Source organism: Pituophis catenifer, unplaced genomic scaffold, assembly GCF_029215685.1.
Source record: "Pituophis catenifer annectens isolate HBS135680 unplaced genomic scaffold, rPitCat1.0.hap2 SCAF_6, whole genome shotgun sequence".
Lineage (NCBI taxonomy): Eukaryota > Metazoa > Chordata > Lepidosauria > Squamata > Colubridae > Pituophis > Pituophis catenifer.
Genome location: NW_027256886.1, coordinates 7,676,403 through 7,698,440, shown reverse-complemented (window position 1 = coordinate 7,698,440; position 22,038 = coordinate 7,676,403). Strand labels below are relative to the sequence as shown.

The following is a 22,038-nucleotide window of genomic DNA, read 5'->3' as shown; positions in this document are numbered from 1 at the left end:
CCAGAGGGGCTTCTGGAGACAAGAGCATTCTTATATCAGAATCTACAATCAATTTCCATAGCTATTAGCAGTTAAAGAGCAGACATACCAAAATATATCAGATTGAGTCAGAGACAAATTACGTATTACTGGTATTCCTATTTTCAGTAGTTACACCTTAGATGTTTGCTTCTGAAAAAAATTATGAATGGGAAGGTTTAGTATTTCATCTCTTGCACAGACTGGAAACTTATTTTTTCTTGAAGCTGAACAATAAAGTGAAACCTGTCAGCAAAGAGCCTTGGTAGTACAGTGGTCTAAGGCACCCTGTTATTAAGCTAGTTATTAAGATCAGATGCCTGCAATTACTGCAGGTTCGAATGTCGCCAAGGCTCAAGGTTGACTCAGCCCTCCATCCTTTCTAAGGTAGGTAAATTGAGGACCCAGTTGTGGGGGCAATAAGCTGACTTTGTATAAATATACAAAAGAATGAAGGCTATTGCTTAACGCATTGTAAGCCGCCCTGAGTCTCCGGAGAAGGGTGGCATATAAATCAAATTAAAAAAAAAAAAAGCACTAGATCTCTGTGTCATACACAGAAGATTAGTGCTGATGGGGGAGGGGCTGAGTCATAAACAAGATAAGCTTATCTTAAAATAAGCAAGCAAAATAATACATATATTCAAGCCACCTGGTAACTAAAAGTGAGAGCAAAGAAGCAAAACTGGTTTTCTGTCTTGCTGCATTCCTTTAATAAGTTAAGAGACAAGTGCATGTTCAGTAAACAAATGGCTAGTTTGGACTCTTAGTCAAAGTCACTAATGGATAATAAAGTGAAAATACCCACATCCATATTTATTAGCAAACATGTCATACAGCAACTGTCATTTCTTAAAAATAATATTTTTCAAATTCATAGGGGACATATAGTTTGGGGGGCAGTACCTTGTGCAACTTCTCTAAAGCATCTACCGTGAGAGGACTAAACCAGTGTCTTTGTCAGCTAAAGAAACTTAGAGAACAATATAAACAGTTAGATATTCCTCTCTTTGTGAAAACTGACCCAGTTAGTCAGGAGTATTTATATAAGTGGAAGCCCATATGTGAGTCATTTGGAAGGGAGTCACACCAAACAAGATAAGACATATATTCAAGCATCTAAAAGCTTACAGAATTTAGATGTGGTTATTACTGGATTTTCTAGGTAATCCTAGAATATGTAGGATGGTGTATCTTGGTTTTTCCAGCTATTATTTGGTGATTCCTCAATCTATAGGGAAGGGCAGTGTAATAACACACAGCCTATTGTGCTATTTAAAGAATGTTTGTTTTAAATGATAAGTTATGATCATTTGTCTAGAAAAGTAGCTGTTCATACTATGAGGACAACATACTGGTGATTCAATTTTAGTCTTTTTTTTAGTCTGTTTCTAAATGTGACTTGTTCACTCTGGACCGGCATCCTGATCTCAACATTGATGAGTGTCTGAGCAGATTTTTTTTCCTCCATTTTTTCAAACTGGAAGCGGACAACTTAGTGTTGCCTGAAGAAAGAGAAAGTTTGAGGGAAAACAGATTGTTGGATCAGGAGCATTCTTATTTGATCATTGTTTGCAAAAGAGATCTATCACATATGTTCAGTTGTCTTGGTTGGTAGAACTCTCTGTGTTCCATAAGGGAGCAATTAGTAACTTCGTTGGATAGCTGGAAAAATCAAAGATCTTGCATCACCTCCACCTTTTGGGAACAGTGTCTGCCTCTACTTTAGTTTAAAATTCGCACATGATATTGGCTGCATTTGTGATTTACTTCTGTGATGTAGCTATTGTGTTATGGTTTTCCTGTTTTCTCCTCCAGAATGTCATGTGACATTCAAATCTTCATATAGTGGTTTTTCTAAAGACATACTTTCTGTGGTATCGTTACATCAGTCTTAGTTTTCTTTCACAGGTATTTGAACGTAAAACTGCCCTGGAGTTTAGTTTTGAAATTTCTAGTGACTTCCTAAAATGTTAATGTCTGGCAATCTACAGATGGCAGTGTTTTTCTCAGTTGGAGATTCTAGCATTGTTGCATCATTTATGTGGAACAGATGGCCAACTTCTGAGTATGGATGGAGCTAGGCCTGGCTTCGCTCCATCAATTGCAGTGGCCTCTGATCCCTGGAGCTTCAGAGTAACATGTAATTGGAACATTACAGCTACCAAAATCTTTTGAGAATCAAGCCGTTTATATCAGCTACTTAAAACACACATTTCAAATTGTCATGTGTTTGAACAAATGTGTGATGTGGGCCTAAAGGGAACTTATTTTTGCATCCAACTAGACAACCTTACGACCCATTGGGACCTTCTTTGAGAGAACAAAGTAATGCCGTTTGATGGGACCAGAATGAACATTACATTTTAAGCCGAACATATATATTTTTTTATCCTGGTACTGGATGGTCCTGTGGTCATCTAAGAAGAGCACGTATCAAATAGAAAAATAATTGCAGTTGCAAAGGAACTTCAGTAATAAGTCATTATTTACTTAAGTAACAAACGGAATGCTCAAGGGTGAGCAAAAAAGCAGCTGAGAGCAAGAAGTGACTTCCAACTTCCTGCCGGCTTCCCCATTGACTTTGCTTGTGGAAAACTGCTTGGCAGGGAAGGTCGGAATCACAATCACATGACCATGAGGATGAGGATGCTCAATGGCCGCAATCTTGTGAATGAAACTGCTCTGGACATTGTGGAAATGTCAGTTCCACAGGACTAATGGGTCCCAGATTTTTTTATGTGTTCTTTAACTTAGTGGATTTCAGGGACCTTGATTCAAAAATTGTTGTGATACAATGCACTGTTTGGGTACCAATAGAATAGACAAACAGATAAGGTTTTAGTATCACCATATTGTTATTGATATAATAAGATTTCCTTTTATCTGGTGCTGAACATTATCTTTCTCCCATGAGATAGGATAATAAAGAAAGATACAAGTCACCCAGTGAGCTGCTGTGGCTGAGAGTAGTCCCAAGTCTGGGAGTCCCTTGTCTTTTTCAAATACCTTCAAATACCTTCACCATTACACTACACTTGACACAAAAGTGGAGCCTTTGCTTGGATTGTGTTCCAGACATTCAGTCTCAAATCTATTTTCATGTTATTTGCCACCGCCTTGGGCCTACCAGCTGCTGTAGTGGACAATATTTTTAAAAACTTTGCCTATTACTGTCTTTCTGGATAGCCCAGAACTAGATCCTTTAGTATAGTGATGGCAAGTCGTGCAGAAATGTTACGCGCGCCAGCACACGCTTGTGCTCGTCGGGGCCATGCTCCAGAAAAGCCGAACTTTCGGGTTCCAGCACGCATGCACGTCTGACAATCAGCTGGCCAGCGTACATGCTTAGGCCGGTTTTCGGCACTGCCATGCATGTGAAGGGATCACGCTCTGGAAAAGCCGAACTTCTGGGTTCTAGTGTGCATGCGTGCCCATCGCTCAGCTGGCCAGCACACATGTGCAGGCTGGTTTTCAGCACTGCCGTGCACGCGAAGGGATCATGCTCCGGAAAAGCCAAACTTCCTTGTTCTGGCTCACATGCACACCCGACAATCAACTGGCCAGTGCACATGCACACACCGGTTTTCGGCACTGCCACGCACGTGAAGGACAGCTGATCATCGCACGTGCATGTGTGCCAGAAACCCAGAAGACAATCAAGGCCGCGCGTGCCGGACGACATGGCTTTGTGTGCCACTTTGGGCACACATGCCATAGGTTCCCCTTCACGGCTTTAGTACAACAGGGATAGCAATATTAGATATTCTCCCTATTTTGGTTCACACAACAAGGCAAAGATATATATTTTAAAAAATGAAAATATCTTGAAAACAATGACCCTTACATAAAAGTCCAGCTACCCCTTCAGCTCTGCAGTCCCAGGATAGCTAACACTAAGTGCCAATTCTACAATGTAAAAAAAAAAAGTTCATATTGGACCTGTGAAACAATATCATTAATTAGGAATTTGCAGTCTAGATTAAAATCAATTATTTACAGGATTTATTTGATGAGTTTCAGTATAAAAATGCACACCTAGTAATTTATCCAGAAGCATTCTCAGTGGATTTGGCTCCATCTGGGCTTTGGGAATGTGTCCAGGAGGATGTCCTCTGTTATATTACTTATACTGTGTAATGTGAAGCTGAAACTAAAGCTGCGATTCCACCTGGTGCTAACTTTTGGACTGTAGGTAAATTTATCAAGATCATCAATTTTCTAGACATCCCAAAATTTAGCACCTAAATACTGCAACTGAAGATGTACACTTTCAGCAATAATTTATTCTAGATTTTGGGTGACTTCCAGTTGTTGATCCTGTACTCCTTCAAAATATCATTTAGAGCTATCCCGATACCTGGGTGTGGTACAGTTTATTATCTTACCAAATGCATGCTTTGCATTTCATTTCAGTCAAATTTAAAGGCAAAGTGTTTAGAGCTTTGCAGAGTACTATCATCTTGTGGGTCAGAAACTTTGCATCATAAATTTATTCTCATAGGTTAACTCTTTCCGATGTGATCCAGCTCAGTTTCAGAATAAGCTCTTTGGAAGTTCAGAAAAAAAATTATATCAGAATAAATATAACTTCTAAAAATTAAGCACTAACATATTATGTTTTCCATTAATATTCCTATCACCTCACAATGCTTTTTACAGCTTCTAACAATAACATCTCAATTGAAATAACATTAGAATTTCAAACAGTAAATTAAGGTTAAACATTAAAATAATGTTTTTTAATGTTTTAATAATATTCTTAATAATGCCAATGGAATCCTAGGTTTAATTCACAGAGAAATAGAATCAAGATCACATGAAGTGTTAATACCATTTTGTAATAGCTTGGTAATATTGCATCCAGTTTTGGTTGCTACAATATTAAAAAGATGTTGAGAGTCTAGAAAGAGTGTAGAGAAGAGCAAAAAAGATGATTAGGAGATTGGAGACTAAAACACATAAAGAACAGTTGCTGGAATTGGGTATGTCTAGTTTTATGAAAAGAAGAACATGATAGCAGTCTTCCAATGTTTGAGGGGCTGCCCCAAAGAAGAGGGTGTCAGCCTGTTCTCCAGAGCACCTGAAGGCAGAACAAGAAGCAATGGATGGAAACTAATCAAGGAGAAAAGCGACCTAGAATTAAGGAGAAATTTCCTCACAATTTAGAACAATTAATCATTGTTCATTCTTATAAAGGTTGTTGGACAATAAAACTGGTGGCAAACCAACAATCTTACCTGTTCTTCTAACTCAGCATAAATAACAGGTTCGCACATGTAAATTAAAAAAAATAATTTCTTACCAGTTTCCCAGTAAGAAAAATATAATTCATGTAGATGACTATGTTCTCCCTCCCACTTTCAGCAGGGCTCTGTGATCTACCTTAATCCTTTCAAAGCAAAGGTCTCCAAATTTGGCAAGATTAAAACTTGTGGACTTCCAACTCCCAGAATTGCTCAGCCAGCCATACTGGCTGGGGAATTCTGGGAGTTGAAGTCCACAAGTCTTAAAGTTGCCAATATTGGAGACTCCTGCTATAAAGCATACCTAATGGGCAATAATCTGGTTAAATCTGGGACCATCCATTTCTTCTGCCCACGATTCAGTGTTATAAGCCAACCCATGTTCTCAATGAGGTCATCGATGTAAGGCATTCAGCAACAGCAGTGAGTGGACAAACTGGTAAATCTACCTGGGTCTGTGCCAGAATGATGAGATAACCCAGTTCTTAGATGTTGCCCCAGATCCTGTATCTCTTGTTTATGTATACAAACCCCTTCTCCCATTTATCCTGGCACATTTTAATCCTTTCTTAAGAATCTTGAATTCTTTTCCTCAGAGTCAAGAGAGATGGCCCTGCCCTCCCATTAGGGCACCCCTTCATTGGCAACCCCATTGCCACCCCATCTATCTTTGCAGGCCAGATGGAATCAAGAAGGGCTGCTTGATTGATGAATCTCTGCTGCGCCTCCTCCAAACAAAGCAGATGAAAGGCCATTTTGGCTGGTTGTTAGGGCTGCAATTTGACGAGTCCAGAGGAAAACATAAATGAGGTTATGTGTAAAGCATGTCACAACATTTCAGTTGTTGTAACAAAGCAACATTTCACTTTTTTTTTTTTTGCCAAATGCACATACATGAAAAAGGTGGATTTGTTTTTTTTTTTCCTGTAACATGAAGAAGCGAGCTTTTATTTCCAAGAGTTCCTTTTTACAGTTTTCATTATATTTACAAATATATTTCTTTATAAATGTTAAGAGCCTCTCTAAAACAAAATTGGGGATTAGTGAATTTGAAAGTGCTGAGGAGAGTTTCTCATTTAACATTATCCTTTGTTCTTTTCATTAGCTATGGCTACAGGTAGAAATCAGTTTTGCTCAATATCATTCTACTTAGTTTTATGGCGGGATGGTAATAGTGAGACTGCAAGTATGGATACTCAGTGAGACTAACAGGTTAGTAAGGATAACAAGTTTTGAGTTTTAGTAAAAAGGGCTTTTGGAACATTTGAAAAGGACAGAGCATCTCATCCATATCTTCGGTTAATAACCTGTTATCTATTTTTGGCCCTTATATCTGATTTTGAATTTGTACCTCTGATTAACTTTCTTTAACTGTGCCTTTTTAACTGCATGTATAAAAGGCCTTTGAGGGCCAGCAAATAACACTGATTTGAATTGATTTGTCAAAGCCTTTGGGGGAATATAAGGTCAATTTTGTCTTTTTTCCACTAAAATTGTTTTTGAGAGCTGCCATTTTAAAAAAGAGCATTTATGATTGAAAGAGGGGTTGATTGACATATGAACGTAGCCTAGTTATAATTAAATTCTCTTCCTTCCACCCAGTGCTTTCTTCCACTTTGCTTAATTTCTGGTTTATTTGACAGAAGGATCTTCTTGAATAAAACAAAAGAATGAGATCATGTTTTTCTGCTGAAAGTGAGGAAGACAAATAAAGATCCCTTTCCTTATGTCCTTGAGGCTGAAATATGAAGCCCAGCAGATTTTAGGCAGAACTGTACTTGTAGAGTAAGCATCTTACTACTTGCTGTCTGCAGTCTGTTGTCTCTCTTTTACTTAGAAGCTTTAAAAACTTTTAAAAAGAAAGCTGTCTCTCAGATAAGACACAAAATTCCTGTTTTAATGACTAGATTATATGGAATCTAATTGTGGCATCTGATTATAGCAGTCGTTTCTGCTACCAGCAGATTTCCCCAAATCCCTATCATGTTATGAACTTATTGTAAAGATCAGAAGAGAAAAAGATGTTAATTATGCTCTACTTGTGTATGACCATATGCCAATTAGACTAATAGTTGCTTTCTTTATTAGAGTAATCCAGGTTATGCCAGTCGACATTCGCATAGTTTATTTGTATTACATCTGTAGGTAGACTTGATCCTGTTTACTAGATGTTCTCTTGTTGACCAGGCAAAACCAGCTCCCAGACTGTGCTGTTCTTTAGATTAATGGTTTCCAGAACTAATGCCTCTGAAGCAGAGCTGGAACCAGTACAGATTTTGTTATGTACAGTCTAAGTGAGGTCAGCTCATTTGAAATAATAGCACCTGTATAACATTGTCATTGACTATTTTCATACATGGCAAACTATCATTAACTAAGCTTATTTAAGATTTTTTAAAAAAACAATGAAACAAAAAAACCCCACAATGAATTAGTGCACTGTGAGAATTCAGCCAATAAAGATAATAACAGCATACATCTTCCAGTTAAGATAATGCTAGTCTTATTATCAGTTCTATTTGTCTGATGGGCCAAGAATGTTTGAATCTCCGTTAGTTTAGATTGGAAAAATAAATTCAGTTTTCTTCAATTCTTTTAGCTGCAACTTTCTTTGCACTGATTGTGTTGTTGATTAATTGATGGATTATGTGCCATCAAATCATTTTTTTTTTAAATTTGATTTATATGCCGCCCTTCTCCGGAGATTCAGGGCGGCTTACAATGTGCTCAGCAATAGCCTTCATCCTTTTGTATATTTATACAGAGTCAGCTTATTGCCCCCACAATTGGGTCCTCAATTTACCTACCTTAGAAAGGATGGAAGGTGAGTCAACCTTGAGCCTTGGCGAGATTCGAACCTGCAGTAATTGTAGGCAGCTGGTCTTAATAACCAGCTTAATAATAGGGTGCCTTAGACCACTGTACTACCAAGGCTTCTAGCAATCATATAGATAGATTATCTCTAGAATAATCTACAAATAGTCCTTGATTTACAGCCATTCATTTAGCAACTGTTAGAATTTACAACAGTGCTGAAAAAAGTGATTTATGAACTGTCCTCACACTTAACAACCATCACAGCATCCCCATGCTCACACGATCAAAATTCAGGCACTTTGCAACAGTTGCATGTCATGTGATCATTATTTGCGATCTTCCCAACCAGCTTCTGACAAGCAAAGACAAAGTCAGATTCCTTTAATAATCACATGATTTGCTTAATAACTGCAGTGATTTACTTAATGACTGTGGCCAATGGTCATAAAATTAGGTGTAGCTCAGTTAACCACCTTGCTTAGCCCCAAAATTCTGTTCTTCATTGTGGCTGTAAATTGAGGACTATCTGTATCCCTAAACTTGGGTTGTTGTTTTTTTCCAAATCTCCCAATAATGCACTGATTGTAATTGAATCCATCCACCTTGCTCCTGGTTGTAGTCTTCTCTTTTCATCCGCCTTTCCCAGCATCAGAACCTTTTCCAAAGAGCTGGGTCTTTGCATAATGTGTCTAAAGTAGGATAATAGCCATTTGTGCCTCATTATGTGTTCAATTCATTCATTCATTCATTCATTCTTGATTGATTGATTGATTGATTGATTGGTTCGATTTATATGCCGCCCTTCTCCGGAGACTCAGGGCAGCTTACAATGCGTTAAGCAATAGCCTTCATACTTTTGTATATACCTGCTTAGTAGGGTTTTGCCCCCCCCCCCAGCGGTGTTCTTTTTTATACAAAGTCAGCTTATTGCCCCCACAATCCGGGTCCTCATTTTACCTACCTCGAAAGGATGGAAGGCTGAGTCAACCTTGAGCCTGGTGAGATTTGAACTTGCAGTAATTGCAGGCAGCTGGTGCTACTTAATAGCACTTTAGTCTGCTGCGCCACCAAGGCTCTTGGTGTTACTCAGTTACAGCAAGTTTAGAGAAGTTATTGCAGTCTGTGCTATTCAGCACTTGGATCCCAAATACTCTGTACCTAATCGTATAAATCTAAGGAAACTTTAACTTGTTTCAGTTCACCATGTAACAATTACATTACCATTAATTACAAATGAATTAAAAGCTCATTTGTAATTAATGTGTTAATTTGGATTGCAGCACTTAGGGGAAGGTTGGACTCAATGGCGTCAGTGCAGACTTCTGATTTTATCAATGTCTGTGTATTCTTGGCTTTTACCCCATTGAAAAAGTCTTCTCTAATTGTAAATTAGATGTAATTGGATCAGATTATACAGAAGACAGTGAGTGCTTAATTCTACAGAAAGTATCACATTGGAAAAATATGCAGGGTTTGGAAAGAGGAAAATTTGATCCTTCTCTGGCACTTCTTCCCACTTTCACTTCAGCTGGATTTTCACTGCTACTTTCCACTTTCACTCTGATGGGGAAAAAGCCGTTTCCTTAGTATTACTGCCTATAAATCCCTACCTTAAATATTACTTTTAGCTTTGTGCAAATGTAGGGGCAGCAGACTTTTGGGGGTTGGTGGCAGTATCTACTGATTCTGTTGCTAAGCAAGTACATTTGCTGGAGAGGGGAGAAATGTGCTTCAGCCTGCATTGATGTTCTTTAGGACTAGAACTATTGCTGGTGAAACAAGAGTTATTCATTGGAAAAGTTCTGTAAAATAATATGGGCAGAACTCTGAATGAGAATTACGTTGCACAAGGCTGCACAAGCAGTGAGCTCTTGGTCAGATGAGTGAAGTTATTTTGATATTTGGCTCTATGTTGTAAGAAAGTTGGAAATCATGAGATCTTGAAGCATAGTGAAAATATGACTTTCTTTATTTTTTGGCTGTTTGGGGTGTATTTCTCTGCCAAATCCAATTCTTCCATTGGAGAACTTGAGGAAAAGGAGAACTTGGATTGCAGTCAGCATCTTTTAAGTTTTGGTTGTTAACCCAGTATAAAGCCTAAGTGCTGGGCTAAAGTGAATCTATAAAGTGGAATGCTATTTTTGTGGTAGCCTATTACCTTTGGGGCACTGGAAGTTGCTATGGTTTTATATTTTTTCATTATTTTGGGAACAGCTCAGGTTATGGTAGGGAGAGGGAGCCATAGAAGTTTACTTATAAGGAAATAAAAACATTATAAAGTACCATACAGATTTATCTTAATGCTACCCACCACCCCCTACTTGTCACCCTACAATCACTACAATTATTTTTATTTTTTAGGAAAGAGTTTAAGAGCTGTTTGGTGTAAAGAACCATTCTTGGACTTCACTTTGGTCTTTAAATTGTCACTAGATGACAGTTCCCCATCTTATCTATTTTTGTAGATTCAGCTTGGGAAACACCAAGGGAGATATTTACAGTCATGTTGGTAACCCTGTCCATATAATTGGGGGTCCTAGCAATAGAAGATTCCGAGCCAGTTGGTCACAATTTCTTCTTTTCTGTGCACTGCAAGGAGAAAGAATAGTTTGGTACTTATGTACAATATGTTGACAAAAAAAAACAAAAGAGGATGAGAGATCACCTTTTTGGATGGTTTTCTTCTACCTCCTTCCTTATTCCTCAGATACTAAAAGTTATTTTGAAAAACACAGGACCGGAAAGTTCTATGGTGTTAGCAGCTTGGTGATATTTTCTCAGAAGCGTCAGGTTTGAGCAAGAGATCTGAAAGTCCTGTTTTTAGTTCCTTTTATGTACTCTGCATTAGACATACTATCACTCCACCTGTTAATTTCAATCTTACACAAGTATTTTCCTTCTTCCATTTAGCTTCCCTTTTATCACACCACCACCTACACCATTTCCCCTGGTTCCTACCTTTCATGAGCTTTGAGGGGAAGCCAGCAGTTTTTTTTCAAGATGAGCTGTTTGCCAGGAACTAATTTCACCTAATGACAACATACCTTATCTTCCACCAAGTATCCCCGGCTATTTAATGCCAAGAGGTCCTGTAGCAAGGCTCCCCTCATCCGAGATCTGGATGACCTCACATGTGAGTGTTCCTATCTCTGAGATGCACTATGAGGAAAAAAGGAGTGTAGCTGCACCTTGGAAAATATTGATGGGAGTAACCCTGGCAGGTAGAAACAGGCACCGCATTCCAAGGCTAGATTCAGCTCATCCCTCCTGCCCATATCAAAAGAGTTATGAGGGTCTGGTCCTCATAATGGGAAACCCAAGGAAGAAGCACTTAATCTACCCCTCCCCACCAGCCTACTTAGTGAGGCAGACTGACCAGCAAAGATGTTCCCCTACGGACTCCCACAATGGTATTTCAGCTAGTCCGTTGGCCACACCAAGCTGTTTGACTGGCACAACAGCCTCCACAGCTGGCTAATTGAGTGACACTCTGACCTTTTCAAAGAACTGCTGATGTCCATAGGTAGCCAGGTTAGCCTACCTTACTCTACTCGGGCCCTCAGCCCAGAAAAGGGCAATCTACCCAGAGAGTATGTGACAAGGGAAAAAAGAGGAAGATGCATCACATAGATGAGGAAATGGGAAGTGACATCTGGGCAACAGTTACAGGTTATAAACAGGGCTGCTGCTATCCAACTGCCAGGAGGACCACGGCCACGGAAAGCAGTCAACCCTGCTTGATCTCTGCCTGGAGCTCAACTTGGATGCTCAACAGCAACATTTCTTAGAACAGAGCTTGAAACCTAGCCAAGAACTTGGCAGCGACTTTGCTATGCGACTGTATTTACAAAAGGTGTAGCCACGCTGAGGCAGCATATCCAATGAGTGCAAGAATTTTTGGATGGAGAGACGAGGACTATCTGACACTTCAAGAACAGTAAGGATTGATCTCCAAAGGCTTGCTTATGTGGCTAAGCCAAGTCCTAAGGACCAGGAGGAAAAAGTTAACCCTGCTCAGCCAAGGCAATAACTTCACATTGGGGGGCGGGTGTGTGTGAGGATATAATAAAGTGCTGTGTAAAGTTTTCATCCAAGCTCCAGTGTAGTCTGTAGTCATTTACAAAATCCCAACTTGACGTTTATTTACTAGGTATTTAGTTTGTCACCAATTATCACAGTTTTAGGGCAGATGTAAGACTGACGTTCTGCATTGCAGATGTTGGGTTGTTTACATTGCAGATGTTGGGTTGTTTACGGTGAAGTTGGGCTCTTGAGACCATTTGTATTTTTAGCTGCTATACCAGTTTTCCTGCTGTACAGCGATATCCCTAACGGGGTTACTTGTCTCAATTGCAGTGGGGGTCTTAAGATACAGCAGCTCTGGGAGATTTTAATTTGTCCTTTATGTGGCATAGACTGGGGTGGCTCAGGAGGTTATCACACACTGGTTTTTATCTCAGGGCATTTGCAACATAATAGGAGGTTGAGGACATAAACCTCAGTCCAAGTCAGAACATTTTATGGTTGCTTTTCAATATGCTGGTGGTGCCTCTGCTTTCCCTTGCATGGATTTGATCAGTCAACCCCAGGTGACGAATGCTCTCAGTGGTAGCCTTTGTTTTCCCCAGAATCTAGTAGGCAGTTTGACTGAGGGCATAATTTCCAACTGCAATGGATGGCCCTGCTGGGTGAGATGGATGGATGGATAGTCAGTTTGGTCTAGTGGTTAAAAGCACGAGGCTAGAAAGTAAGAGACAGTGAGTTCAAGTCCTGCCTTATCCATGAAAGCTGGTTAGGTGACTTTGGGCCAGTTATTCTCTCAGATCAACCCACCTCACAGGGTTGGTGTTATGGGGAAAATAGGAGGAGGAAAGTGTGTTGGATATGATCATCACCTTAAGTTATTTCTAAAAATAAAGGCAGGATACAAATAAATAACTACTTTTTGATTCTTTTTAGCTATTTGTTTTTCATCTGTTTCACCAAGAACATGCATTCAAAATAAGGAGACATTTTATTTTTCAGAATTATTGTGAGAATATCAAGAAGATTTAAAATGTATTATAAATATTGAGATCCAGCTATAAGTAATATAATGTTCTTGGCTTTTTTTTTTCAGGGTTTTGACCCACCACATCAGAGTGATAACCGAACTATTTATATTGCAAATCGTTTTCCCCAGCATGGCCATTATGTTCCTCAGAAGTTTGCAGAAAACAGAATAATCTCCTCTAAGGTATGGGAAATTTTAACACCTATACATATGCTTTATAAAATGCAATAGTTCAAGATAAATTTTAGCAAGATATATCAACATTTTTAAAAAAGCAACTCTCAGATGTGTATCTGAATAGGATTAGGGCATTTTATGAGCCTTACTGTTAAACTAGTTCGTTTATATATCATTATGAAATTCGTTTTTGTGATGCATCATACTTCAAAAGCTTGCTTAACTAAAAAAATGTTCTAAAATGACTATTCAAAGTTATAAAAAAACTTTTAAAAAGTGATTTATAACCACTTATGACTGTTACGGCATCCCCACAGTCATGCAATCAAACTTTGGGTGCTTTGCAACCAGCATCTATTTACAGTGGATGCAGCATTCTGGGGTTCTGGGATTGTCATTTGCAACCTTCCTAGGGAGTGTCGGACCAGCAAAGTCAATGAGGGAAGCCAGGTTCGCATAATGACTGCATGATTCACTTAACTGTAGTGATTTACTTAACAACCGTGGCTAAAATGGCTCTCTTAACAACTGCCCTGCTTAGCAATTTTGGACTCAATTGTGGTTGTAAGTTGGGGATAACCTATATTAAAATCAAAATGAATACAACTTCTCCTACATTGTAGGAAACCCAATATCAGATGTCAGTTAATTCACTTTTTTAAATGAATTTCAGTATTGTGTTGCAAATTTAACACATAAAGGTAAACATGGAACTTAATTGGCTGATATGAATGTTCGAAAAGAGGCTTTGTTAACATTTGTAGAATATTAAACGCAGAATATCCGGTTCTTTAAAAAATGATTGAATTTGAAATGAATTACTTCAGCAGTTTTTAAATGCAATTTTTTTTTTTCTCTTGCAGTATACTGTGTGGAATTTTGTGCCCAAAAATTTATTTGAACAGTTCAGAAGAATAGCCAATTTTTATTTTCTTATAATATTTTTGGTTCAGGTAAGTTAGATAATTTAACACTACTTAAACATGTGCAATTGAAATGAGGGATTTGAAAAAAAAATCATGTTGAATATAACTGAGCACAAAGCTTGATTTTTCTGACTTTTGAAACAAATAGTGGCTTATTCTCAAGAGATAGAATTCATTTATATCTAGTGACATGCCGCACTGCCATTATCTAGACATGTTCATCCATGTTTTTCTGTGGTTTCATAAGACATTAGCTGATCTGCTTCATAAGGTTTATTCCTAGTGACTAACATGTTTTCTTCACTCGAAAGGAGAGATGTTAAAAATGTTGATGTAGTTTAGCTATTATACATAATATATTTTGAAAACTGGTTTCCCGTAAATTGGCATTTCATCTGATTATTCTTCCCACATACAATTACAAATTAAGGAAAGATAGGGAGAAAACATTAGTTGGCTTCAATTTTGCAAAACAAATGCATAGTGATATGAATTAGCAATATTGTTAAAATCATGAGCTAAAGTCACCAGTAATGACCTTTCCTAATTTGGAATTTAATCTCTGAAAGTGAATTCCTGGAGGAATTTAAGCATCAGAGTTATATTTCTATTTATTAACTGGTCAGATGGGTGATCATTTGCTGCCTCCATCCTACCTGGAATCTTGTCAGTACTATAATCTGAAATTTAGCTATCACTTGGAGCTTGTATTATTGAGATTATATTGATTTTTGCTGTCAATTCCATCACAAGATGGTAGCAGATATTTAAAATGCTGTAATAGTATTGTAAATATATATATATATATATATATATATATATATGAGATCACTAAGAGTCCGCAATGCTTTAATGGCACATAATCAATCAATAGTATTGTAACAGCAGGTGGGACACATAGGATTGACCCATGGACTTGATTGTCATCCAAAGCTAACAGGATGGAAGAGAGATTTATTTATACCCTGTCGAAAGAACAGGCTCTCAAAAAATCCCCCTAGAAATATGAAATTATGATATTCATTGGAAAATCTGTCTTAAATCTCTCTGCATGTGACAAGATTGCAGTTCTTAACTCCTTCTAAATGTGATACAAAATCTTGTTCTGAGGAATGGACTGAACAATGTATTCTTCAGATGTGTTTTGTATATCCTGTGTACTGTATTGCATAAACTACTAGTATTTAGTTCCATTTATGTATTACATTTTATATATTTTGCAAATGTTGCCTCAGGCCTAAGTTGCAATGAAATCCATGTTGTGGCTGTTGCAATAAAACTGTTAAAAATCACCTGACACTCACCTATTGCATGTAAAACATGCTTTTTTCCCCTTTCATTATTCAGTGTTCCCGTACATACAATGATGTAATCAGAAAATAGTTGTTACTCATTTTTGTTTAGTTTTCTTCTCTATTTGCACTTATGTATTTTACAAGTTGTGCTAAAGTTTCTTTTGTCTAAAAACTTCAATGGAAAGAATTTAGCCAAAGAAAGTTCTGTGTTTAAAGCAGTGTTTAAATGTTAACAGTTAAGTACCAAGCTCAATTAATCAGTAAGGCTTGTATGTGTTTTAGCTTGATTTTTTTCTTTACATTCAGCTTCATCACTATTTTGGCTGACCTATATTTGAACTCTTTACATTTCTGCTATGAAATAAATTCAGAAAAGCAGCTTAATTTGCAACATTTGCTAGATGAATAAGAAAACCATAAATAGTGATAGAATGGTCATACAAGACATTTACTCATGAAATGGTTTAGAATTTCTATATTTCACTATACCTCTCTTTTCCTTCAATGAAATCAGAGTGGAATTATTTGTATTGTTTTTAGAATAGAAGCATTTCTCAAATATTTAAGAAACAAAGAACAACCTACTAATGGCTGCGCAAGCCTTCATAGTCAATGTTTCATAAATAACCCAACTTTCAAAGGACAATGAATAGATTACCTTATTCAAAAATGAAGATACAGATACAGATTAACAGAGTTGGAAGGGACCTTGTAGGTCATATAGTCCAACCCCCCTGCCCCCAAGCAGGAGACCCTACACCATTTCTGACAAATGGAAGTCCAATCTCTTCTTAAAAGTCTCAAGTGATGAAGCTCCCACAACTTCCGAAGGCAAAGCTGTTCCACTGGTTGATTGTTCTCGCTGTCAGAAAATTTCTCCTTATTTCCAGGTTAAATCTCTCCTTGTTCAGTTTCCATCCATTATTCCTTGTCTGGCCTACAGGGGCTTTAGCAAATAGCTTGACCCCTTCCTCTCTGGCAGCCCCTCAGATATTGGAAGACTGCTATCATGTCTCCCCTGGTCCTTCTCTTCACTAGACTACCCATGCTCAGTTCCTGTAACCGTTCTTCATATGCTCTAGTCTCCAATCCTCTAATCATCTTGGTTGCTCTTTTCTGCACTTTTTCTAGAGTTACAATAACTTTTTTATAGTGTGGTGACCAAAACCAAGATCTGTTGCCCTTTAACAATTTAAAGTATTCCTCTTGTTTCCAACACAATTTGCTATGCTTTCTGTCATAATTCCTCTTTCTGTTGACAAATAGCGTTTCTTTACTGTGTCACCAGTATTCATATCCCGTGGATTAGTTTATACAGTTCACAGCATTGTTTGATTATGTGCCATTCGGTCAATGCCATTTCTTAGCAACCACATGGACAAATGTTCTCCATGACAAACTCCCTAACCTGGTCTTTTAGGTCTTCCAACGGATCGCCTGTTGCCACTGTAACTGAGTCCATCCATTTCAGTATTCCTCTTCCTCTCTTTCCTTCTACCTTTTGTAGCATTATAGTCTTCTTTAGTGAAATGTGTTCAGAGTCTGATCATTTGAGCCTGATCAGTTGCGCCTTGAGTGAGAACTCTGGGTTGATTTGTTGTTGTTTTTTTAATTTGATTTAAATGCCGCCCTTCTCCGGAGACTCAGGGCGGCTTACAATGCGTTAAGCAATTTGTTTGATGATCTATTTTGTTTCCTTGGTTATACATGGTACTCTCAAAAGATTTTTCCAACATCAGTGTTCAAACTTTCGCTTCCATAGAATGTCACAGGAAATGACATTGCCTACCCAATTCTGATTTTTTCTGATCACAATTCTGCCACATCTCAGCATCTTAAGATTGCTCACGCTTGAAATACAATGCATGCATCCCCTTCAAAATCCCTATCCTGTTTATACTGAGAAGGAAAACCTCATCACTTCTGAGCTTTCAAAGGTCCCTCAAGACCTGATTATGTCAGCAGCCCTTGGGACCCCAAGGAACAGGTGAACTCGTGAGGTGGCTCTGTTACTATTGACAATCCCTTATTTTCTTTTTCTGTTTTAGTTTTCTCTCTATGGTTTTTTTTAAATAATTTTTAAATTATTATAATGATTTGAGGTAATTATTGTTTTATACTTCTACTCTTTTGTTGGACTATTGTATACCACCCAGAATCATTTTCTGTAAGATAGACTGCCATATAAATTTGATTAATTGACTGATTGATTGATTGATTGATTGATTGACGAGACTGGGCTTTAGAGCTGCTGTCTTAATAGAATACATCCCGTCCCCCCCTTAGGATTGGTCCATATGCAAGAGGTCTATGTTTTGTCACAGTGCACAGTCTTCTTCCATTTCTACTTCAAATGGAATGCTGTGTTCACACTGCGTGTTTAACCAAGATCTTGCAGCTAAACTTCCACCACATGCTATCCCGCAACAATTCTTAGCGCAGTCTGTATTTTAAATTATTGACAACACATCGGTGTGATTGCCCACAAACATCTTTTAATCTGGCAAGTATAGAAGGGAAATTTTTGCCAAGTTCATTTTCAGTTTTGGGCCATTTTAAAATCAGTGAGAATCTGGCTGCTTTCCAAATGCCATTAAAGTCCTTTATAGGTAGTCCTTGATTTATGACTGGTCTCTTAGCAACCGTTGAAGTTATAACAGGCCCCCAAAAAAGGTACTTACGACCAGTTTCAAAATTCCATTGGACACACACACACACACACACACACACACACACACACACTGAGGTCATGTGAATGCATTTTGGGTGCTTGGCAACCAGCCCTCAATTAGGATGGTTTGCGGTGTCACATGATCGTGATTTATATCTATTGCCAGATAATCCAATTTCCAGCTAAGATGGGTTCACTTAACAACTGTTTAAAAAATGATAACATTGGGCACGGTCATGTGATGATGACCCACTTAATGAACCGCATGATTTACAGCCATAATTCCAGGCTCAGGTATAGTCATAAGTTGAGGACTCCCTCTGTGCAATCAGCAACAGGCCTCGTCACATCACAAGGCAGCCAGTACACATTCACAAGCAAGAAGAAACAACCTGAGCACCGAAAATAAATGGTTAATGCTGTATTCTGTTACACCATACAAGATAAATAAATAACATCAAAAGTCTATCCACTAACATTTGATTGGCTTTGGTAATTTTTGGAAGTTGCAAGCCATTTCCAAAGAGTAATAAAATATTACCGGGTGCAGTGTTACAGTAGCAACCACAAACCACTATTTACAGTTTTCTGAAGATAACATACAAATGTAAACATAGACTTTCCAAAATTTGACTCATATGCATATTCTTTCTGTCTGTTTTCTCTTCCAGCTTATGATAGATACTCCTACTAGTCCAATTACTAGTGGATTGCCATTGTTTTTTGTTATAACTGTGACAGCCATAAAGCAGGTAAGAAAATGTGCCTCTTTTTTTTTTTTTGTAAGTTGCTTAGCACAGACATACACATTATGTTCAATACAGAACTGCAATTAAAAGTGGGCCATCAGTGTTAGCTCACAATGTGCTAATGTGTTTAGCGATATCAGCACATGGTGTATTTCTTCAGAAGCCAAGCCAGCGAAGGCAAGGCATGGTTCCAAAACATTAAATATGCAGTCTGAAATATTGTACAGAAAAAGGGACCTAGATGTGAGAATGTGTTTTAGTGGGATCTTCTTGTACAGAACAATGTCTAATGCTACCATTCTGCATTTTAAACATGAATATTTATATATTAATGAGTTAAGAATCATATGGATACTGGGTGGAACCTTTCACCTTTTTCGTCCAACTGTGATATGAAGGAGGTAACTTAAATTATTTTGTCCCTAAAGATACCTTGTACCTTAAATCATTGCTATTCCATTTTCCTTGCATTGAAATGTAACAGTATCAATTGAAATGAGAAAATACATTTTGGTGTTAGGAGTCAAAACACAAAACATGTTTTTGCCTGGGATTGCTTTTATATGTTTTCATGATCCACAATCAAAGCCTTCAGTAGATAGTAATGACACACAATAGTTGTGGAGGTTGGTATCTCAGTTTGTATTATGAATACCCTTTTTCCTGCTGTCTTAAAGGAATGAGGTTTTGCAAAGGAGTCTTCTAAAAATAGATTTACATAATGAGATATGTTGCATTATTCAATTGTTTCTAGAGATTCCTCACAGTATTCTGGCTCCTGGAAGTTTATGGGTCCTGATTTTCCCCCAGTGCTTCCATAATACCTGTGGATAAAACAGATTTATTCACTTATTTATTTAAAGAACATTTCAACAATTCAAAACTAGTCTGCATAATACATTGAAGCAGCACAGGCTGGTTCTTATTTACTACATAACCCCCACTGTCTGCTTTAAATGAAATTATCTTCAGCCAGCATTCAGTTTTACCTCTCATTCTTTATAGCTGATGAAATTCTGTTTTGTTATTTTTGTCAAGACTGTGTCCTATATAAACATAACATTCTACAAATATGACCTTGGGAAGGACCGATAAGTAGACAAAAATGCTAAATCCAGTCTAAACATCTGGCTGACTGTCTGACCAACCATAATTTATATGTTGAGTGGCAGACATTTATCTGTTTGCATTCTAAAGGCTTAAAGCTCTTTAGTTCTTCGTTTTCTATTATTTAACCCACTAGCAAGAACGGGTGGGACCACAAAATAGACAAAGTAATCAAAAAGGAAGAAGCTAAAGTGCTCTGGGACTTAAGCATCTGCCATACAATGCCCCAGTCTTAACAATTGTTGATGAGAAAGATAATAAAGTCTGGCGAGTAAATGTTACAAGGCCTGAAAGCAGCAGAAGAAAAGAGAAAGAACTGGAGAAAAATCATAAAATAGTACCAATGGTAATATGCGCCCTGGGTACAATTCCAAAATATGTGGAGCATCGCTTGAACATCATCAACATTGACAAAAATCACTCAGTCAATTGCAAAAGGCAACTTTACTTGGAACAGCTTATATCCTATAACAATACCTTTAATATCATCAGACAACATCTACCTGTCTCAGGTCATTGGGAAAGACTTAATAGGTGAACAAAAATGCCATATTCAGTCTAAACATCTGGCTGACTATGCAACCAATCATGCTTTATTAAATGTATATGCCGCCCAACTCTCATCTGAGTAGGAATGACCATGCAATTGCATTCTTTTCCTCATTTCTCATGACTTTTCTTGAGGTATGCATGCAAGTATTCTCAGGCAACCTTTATCTATTTTGAAAACCTCTCTGTAACATAACCCATCAGACAGCACAGTTGCCTTTAACACGCATGCTTGAATTTATCACTCCTACTATATATGTTTTCAAAATAGACATATAGATTGTCATTTCCCTCACTCACTCAAAGTGGCATGATTATCATGTTAAAAGCTGATTGTCTGCTTCGGCTTGGCTCCATCTCCCCCAACCTTATCCCTCTGAGTTTTTGGAGCTGGTAAGAGTTGTAGTTTCAATCAGTATGGGCCATTAAGGAATGTTGAGACTGTAGTCCAGAGTTTTTCAAGGGCAAGCAGTTAGGAAAAATGAGCCATATGGATTCCATTTTTTTAGGCCCTAGTTTGATCCTCTGATAAAATTTGAGATGGCAGCCAAGTAGCAGGCAAGATATATTAGTGACTTCCTTTGATCTTTTCAGGGTTATGAAGATTGGCTACGGCACAAAGCAGACAATGAAGTGAATGGAGCTCCAGTGTATGTTGTTCGTAGTGGTGGCCTTGTCAAAACAAGATCAAAGAACATCCGGGTATGTGTCTTACTCATGGTAAAACAAGGATCTGTCTTCTGTAATTGTGGGGTTGAAACAAAACAGTCATGGCTATGTATTCAGTTTTACGAAGAATTTAATTAGACTGAATAACGTTTCGTTGGACTGTTTTAATCCAGTAATTTTGCAAACCAGTTTTTCCCATGCTTTCTTCTGTCTCCCTAGGTAGGAGATATTGTGAGAGTAGCCAAAGATGAAACTTTCCCTGCTGATCTTGTACTTCTGTCCTCTGATAGAGAACATGGCTGTTGCTATGTTACGACTGCAAGTTTGGATGGAGAAACTAATCTTAAGGTCTGCGTTCATATTGTTCAAATGGATTATTTTTTTTGAAATTGTGGCTAGGGTATTTTATTACATTTATGTAGAAAAGAGTGTTACATTTTTTTTGAATTGTGTTGGGTTCATATCAAAGCTTTAGGGTTGGGTTTTTTTATAGCCAAAGGCCATGTTGTTATGGCTGTATTCATTGTTATGAATTTAAGGAAAAGTATTAGAGTAAGTTTCTTAAGCACAGTTAATAGATTCATTGGAATTCTGTAGAGATTCTCAGTCATCCAGGTTATGATTGTCCCAAAGGTGCTTTTTCACCTTTCACCTTTTTCAAAGGTGCCTCCTGAACATCTTCAAAAGAAAAAACAAGGAAGTCCAGTTGCCTCCTGAAAAAGCATCTTTGGGATTCATTGGAATGTAATGTATTCTGATTA

At 37.8% G+C, this 22,038-nt stretch overlaps 1 protein-coding gene across 1 annotated transcript in view; it reads left to right on the top strand.

Moving 5' to 3' along the window:
* The window catches only part of ATP11B (ATPase phospholipid transporting 11B (putative)), an 86,227-nt gene that overhangs the window by 10,555 nt on the left and 53,634 nt on the right, over window positions 1-22,038 (top strand). The window contains exons 2-6 of the mRNA XM_070944873.1: window positions 13,201-13,317; window positions 14,175-14,264; window positions 18,875-18,955; window positions 21,203-21,310; window positions 21,497-21,625. Coding sequence (XP_070800974.1) covers window positions 13,201-13,317; window positions 14,175-14,264; window positions 18,875-18,955; window positions 21,203-21,310; window positions 21,497-21,625 — 525 coding nt within the window. The remainder of the gene's footprint in view (window positions 1-13,200; window positions 13,318-14,174; window positions 14,265-18,874; window positions 18,956-21,202; window positions 21,311-21,496; window positions 21,626-22,038) is intronic.